At 41.4% G+C, this 6,044-nt stretch overlaps 1 protein-coding gene and 1 pseudogene across 1 annotated transcript in view; both read left to right on the top strand.

Annotated features, from left to right (window-relative positions):
- Positions 1–2,113: 2,113 nt before the first annotated feature.
- On the top strand, positions 2,114–2,274 carry LOC101569634 (annotated as a pseudogene).
- Positions 2,275–3,855: 1,581 nt separating this feature from the next.
- LOC101573484 (piwi-like protein 3) overlaps positions 3,856–6,044 on the top strand; it is a 62,055-nt gene continuing 59,866 nt past the window's right edge. Inside the window, exon 1 of the mRNA XM_023720937.1 lies at positions 3,856–3,940. Coding sequence (XP_023576705.1) covers positions 3,856–3,940 — 85 coding nt within the window. The remainder of the gene's footprint in view (positions 3,941–6,044) is intronic.

The following is a 6,044-nucleotide window of genomic DNA, read 5'->3' on the forward strand; positions in this document are numbered from 1 at the left end:
TTTTTTTTAATGTATTTGGTTGTTACAGGGTCTCACTATACAGCTCAGACTCATGGTGATCCTCCTGTTTTCAGCCTCTCCAGCACTGGGATTACAGGCCTGCACCATCACTCCTGGACCCTGTGGCTGGCTCAGCCTGCCCTGGGGACAGGGCTGGTGCTGCATGTGGTATGGGGGATGGATCTGCGGTCCCTGCAATTGCCTAAGCAGGTGCTTTAGTCTGCTGAGCTATCTCACCAGCCCCCACATCTCATTCCTTTTAAAACTACTTATCAGGGGCTGGGAAGATGGCTCAGTAGAATAAACACTTGCCTGGTAAGCGCAAGTGCCTGAGTTCAACTCCTGGTTCTGCCAAAAAGCAAAACAAAACAAAACAAAAAAACTACTTATCTATAAGTTATAATAACAAAATTCATTTTTACTGCATCATAATTTTGAATAAAATGATATCTGTTTTATCAGTTATGAATAAGAAAAATCACTTTTGGGAAGATGACAGACTGGTGAAGAACAGAAAAACAGCCTCTCTGAGATTTGCTATCTAGACCTGGAATATAGCAAGATGAAGAAGAGAAGAAGGATCTGAAGTAAGAATCAAAGTTCATGGAGAGAGCAAAGAGAGAAACCTCAGGGAAGAAGGAAATGGCAACAGATGCTTCCTCCCTGATCCCTGACTTGCTATGTGCATGCGGGGACTCAAACCTGCAGATTCTAATTTAGTTTAGAATTAAACTAAAAGAAAGAAAAAAAGGAAGGAAAGGAAGCAAGCAAGCACATGGAGAGAAAACATTCTCTCAGGCTTTCACAGAGAGCAAATTGGTCAAGCATCCACATGACTTTCACTGACAAAGGATCTACAAACTGCGGTGCAGGGTTTCAGGGTAAATCCTGAGGGGATTTGACTGACCCTTGTCAGATAGAAAAGTTACATTTCTATGGCTGAGGAGATGGCTCAGTAGAATAAGCGCTTCCTTGGCAGGGCAAGGGTCTGAGTTCAATCCCTGGTTCCGCAAAAAAAAAAAAAAAAAGAAAGAAAGAAAAGAAAGAAAAAAAAAAAAGTTGCATTTCTTGTTATATAGGTCTTGCTTTATCTTGGTCTTAACCATCCAGCAGAAAAGCATAAAAATGAAGTATAAAAAGTAAATCCATATTAATACGTTGAACTGTTAAAGGCCCAAGTCAACAACTTCTGACATTGCCAGTCTTACAGATAACCCACTACTATTATGGACTACTGGCCTATATTGGAAAATTTTGCTGAATTCACGCACCTACAATATTTAAATGGCAATAGAATACCCATCTCTGACAAAACTAAACATAGAAAAGGGATACAAATGAAGGACCATTTTGTATCTGTATATACAAAATAGTTAGGATAAATATACAGCTACTTTCTCTTAATTCAAGGAGAAGAAAGATTTCTCCTAGTAGCGTTTGGACAGGATATCATGTCTGCATCTTGTACTATGAATAGCCATTAAGAAGACAACAATATGCAATGTATTAATTATTGACACTGTCCTACTAATCAGTTTTGAAACTATCTCATTGTTATTTCTCAATAAAATTATTATAAACAAATAAATAAAATAAAATAGTTGATACATTGTGTATTGTTCTCCTAGTAGTTATTCAGAATCGAAAATACAGGCATGATATCTTGTCTGTACAGTATTAATACAAAATTTCCCACCCAGATTGATATACCCCAGAAAACTCTCTGTTAAAATTGATGGAGAAATAAGACACTTCCATGACAAAGAACATCAGGAGAAATCCATGACCACCAAACCCACCCAAAAATGTTCTAAATAACATTCTAGAATGTGATAACAAGGACTATAACTCCACGAGCCCCAACAGAATGAATTCACTGGGCAAGGCTATCAATTAGATGGGGGTATGTGTGGGGGGGGACCAACAACATAAAAATAACATGACAGGGATAAGCTGATACATGTCAGTTATAGCCATCAATGTGAATGTTCTCAATTCACAAATCAAAAGAAAGACTGGCAGGATGAATCAAGGAGCAAGATTCAGCAACATGTTACATATAAGAAACACATTTAATTAAAAAAATTTGCTCTGGCTCCCAGGATCCTGCGCTATGGCTGCTGCCATACCATGTGTCACTTCTCTCTTTTCTCTGTTTCCCCTTTTCCTGGGTCTTTTGCTTTTTCCGATCCTCATGGCAGCAGCAGCCTGCACACTAAGGGTGCCAGTCCCCTGGATATAATCACTTGCTATAAGATTATGGTGACAAACTGAACATGGAGCTGAGTGCAGAATACAAGGTGGACAGAGAGAACTAGCTGGTCTTTTATGTCTTTTGGGATGGGGACTTTGAGAACCCAGTCCCATACGGTGGCACAGTTAAGGTTGGAGCCATCCAGCGCTGGCTAAAGGGGCAGGGGGTGTACCTGGGGATGCCTGGTTGCCTGCCTGCCTATGACGCCTTGGCAGGGGACTTCATCAGGGCCTCTAGTGTGGACGCCCGCCAGGCCCTCCTGAAGCAGGGGCAGGACAACCTGTCAAGTGTGAAAGAGACTGAAAAGAAGTGGGCTGAGCAATACCTGAAAATCATGGGGAAAGTGCTAGATCAAGGCGAGGACTTCCCAGCAACAGAGATGTCTCGAATCACAAAGCTGATTGAGAAGAATAAGATGAGTGATGGGAAAAAAGAGGAGCTCCAGAAGAGCTTAAACATCCTAACTGCCTTCCAGAAGAAGGGGGAGGAGAAGGAGGAACTGTGAAAAACCACTCTGGAGTGTGCCAGGGTTCGCTGGGGTAGGGAAAAGGGGAGAATTACCTGCTGGCTGCAAGACTTGTGCGATATAAGGGGGAGTGGAAAAACTGGAGCCCTGAATATGCCTGGACATGGATGCTGATGTGACCACGCTTAGGACACCTGGAGAGCCAGTCTGGAACAGCTGGAGCATTTAACGATTAGCGAAGGAATCGGTGCTATACAGAGGCAGATACTGCCTAGGTCCTTGACAAGTGTAATTCTGATCCAAATAAAGTTTCAAGTGTTTTGGTTAAAAAAAAATTCATAGACAGAAAGTCAAAGGATGGGAAGACAATATCACATGTGAAAGGAACCAAGAAAAAAGAGGGGTAACTATTCTATTTACTGACAAAGTGGATTTGAAACCAAGACGGACTAAGAGAGACAAAGAAAATTACTACATCCTTGTAAAGAGAACAACTCAAGAGGAACAACAACAATCCCAAATACATATGCACCAGATATGAGTGTACCCAACTATATAAAACATTATTAATAGACATGAAAAATGAAATAAACACTGGTACAGTTGTAATGGGGGACATCAATACTCCACTGTCACAAATAAAAGATCAACTAGACATAAAAAAAGGAAAAAAGTATCAGAACTGAACCAAACTTTTGAACAAATGGACTTAGTTGATGTCTACAGGGTATTCTACCCCATAATATCAGAATACGCATTCTTCTCAGTTGGACATGGGATGTTCTCCAAAATAAACTACATACTAGTTCATAGAATATGCTCAAGTAAATATAAGGGAATTGAAATTATTCCATCCATATTATCAGACCATACTGCAATGAAACTGGAAATCAATGGCAAAAGAAATTACAAGAATTTCATAAATGGAAGTGAAATAACACCATCCTGGACAACCAGTAGAGTACAGATGAAATTAAAGAAGAAGTTAGACAGTTTCTATAATTAAATGATCATGCCAGTATAACATATCAGAAGTTATGGGGCACAATGAAAGCAGTCCTATAAGAGAAATTTATCATGATGAATTCCCATGTCAGAAAAAAGGGAATTATAATAAGCTCAAATAAAGGGCATAATGTTCAGGCGGCGACCTGGCGCGGCGGTCTGGGTGCCGGGCCATGGAGCGCGAGGTCGCCGGGCCATGGAGCGCGAGGTCGCCGGTTCGCGCCCTCGTCCCGACTCTTTCTCTTGGGCCGGGGAGAGAGGGAGGAAATTATAAAGATCAAAGAAGAAATTAATGCACTGGAGACTAAGCAAACAATATAAAGAATCAATAAATTAGAGTACTAGTTCTTAGAAAGATTAAATAAAAGTGACTGACCCTGTTATGGTTTGTGTGAATGGGGGAAAAAGAAATAAGATGTATCATGAACATATAGAAACTCCCCATGATGACCATTATCTTTTTGTGTATGTAAATTGCACCAATAAAATTTTTAAAAAGAACAAAAAAACCTTCATAAAATATATGCTACTTTCTTTTTTTTTTTTTTAAATGTATTTCGTACAGGGTCTCACTAGTGATCAGACTCCTAGTGATCCTCCTGTTTTCAGCCTTTCCAGCACTAGGATTACAGGCATGCACAGCCATACTGGGCCCCCGGGGTTGGCTCAGCACGCCCGGGGACAGGGCCTGTGTGGCATGTCATGGCGGGGAGCAAACCCTGGTCCACGCACTTGCCTAAGCAGGCACTTCATTTGCTAGCTATCTCGCTAGCCCTTTGTTTTCTCTCTCTCTCTCTCTCTCTCTCTCTCTCTCTCTCTCTCTCTCTCTCTTTTTATTGAATAGTTTTAGAATTATTTTGTCATCTTTATTTTCTTTGATTCTTTATCTTCTTTTATAAAGAAGAGATGAAAATTCTTTATGTATAGTTAAGCTTCTGAGGTATATTACTATTTTTCTCTCTGAAGATTTTCTTTAATTTTTATTTTTTTTTGTTGAGGAAGATCTGTGCATGAGAAATCCTAACACCTTTTGTTTACATGAAAATCTTTTTTGTTCTTTTTTATATTTGAAGTACACTTTCAGTGGATATGGAATTCTGGGTTGGTGGTTTTTGCCTTTCAAGACATTAAGTGTTTCACTCCACTCTCTTGTGTCTTAGTCAATTTCCATCTCCAGGAGAAAATATTGTACACACACAATTTATAGCACGACAGGGTTATTGTGGTTCAAGGTGTCAGAGGTTTCAGTAAATGGTTGGCTGGATTGGAGGTAGAAGTATCATGGCAGGAAGGCGTGGCAGAGGAAAGCAGCCCTCTCCTTGAGATGCAGGATTTGCAGAGCTGGGAAAGGCCAGAGAAGGAGGAGCCAGGAACGAGTGCTTCCTTCCTTCCTTCCTTCCTTCCTTCCTTCCTTCCTTCCTTCCTTCCTTCCTTCCTTCCTTCTTCCCTTGGTACAGGGTCTCACTACACAGTTCAGACTCATAGTGATCCTCCTGTCTCAGCCTCCCCAGCACTGGGATTATAGGCATGTGCCACCAAGCCCAGTTTTGGTGGCCAGCTTGGCATGTGGCTGGCACAGCATGTGGTACTGGGGATTGAACCCTGGTCCTTGCGCATTCCAGGCAGGTGCTTAGACCACAGAGCTATCTCCCCACTCCAGCAATGCTCCCTTTCATGTTACATACGCAGTGATCTACTTCCTCCTACAGGGCCTCCCATCCTAAGAGCATATTCAGGTATAAACTCATCAGTAGGACTGGCGAGATAGCTCAGTGGACTAAGTGCCTGCTTAGTCAAGCATGGGGACTAGGGTTTGATCCCCAGCGCCACATTCTGTGTTGCCCCCCCGCCCCATGCACTGAGCTGGCCATCGAGACCAGGTGTGGTGGCACACACCTGTAATCACAGTGCTAAGGAGGCTGAAGACAGGAGGATCACTAGGAGTCCCAGCTGCATAGTGAGACCCTGTACCAAATATAATAAATAAATAAATAAATATAAACTCATCAATAGATTAATTCATTGATGAAGTTAGTGATCCTGTGATGTACTTGTCTTCCAGAAACCTCTCCTCTAAACACAGGGGAACACAAATTGACCTGATTTTTTCCTTTTTTGTACTGGGAATTGAACTTGGGACCTTCCACTTGCTAGGTAGGCAAAAAAGGAACACACACACACAAAATCAAATATAAACTATATGCTACTTGCCAGGTAAGTCACTGAGCTATATCCCTGGCCCGGACCCAATTTATACCATCTAGCTTACATGCTTTTAAAAGAGTTCATTTAGTTCCTTTATAGGTGATATACTTATTT

This window comes from Octodon degus, unplaced genomic scaffold (genome assembly GCF_000260255.1).
Source record: "Octodon degus isolate 3935 unplaced genomic scaffold, OctDeg1.0 scaffold00079, whole genome shotgun sequence".
Classification (NCBI taxonomy): domain Eukaryota; kingdom Metazoa; phylum Chordata; class Mammalia; order Rodentia; family Octodontidae; genus Octodon; species Octodon degus.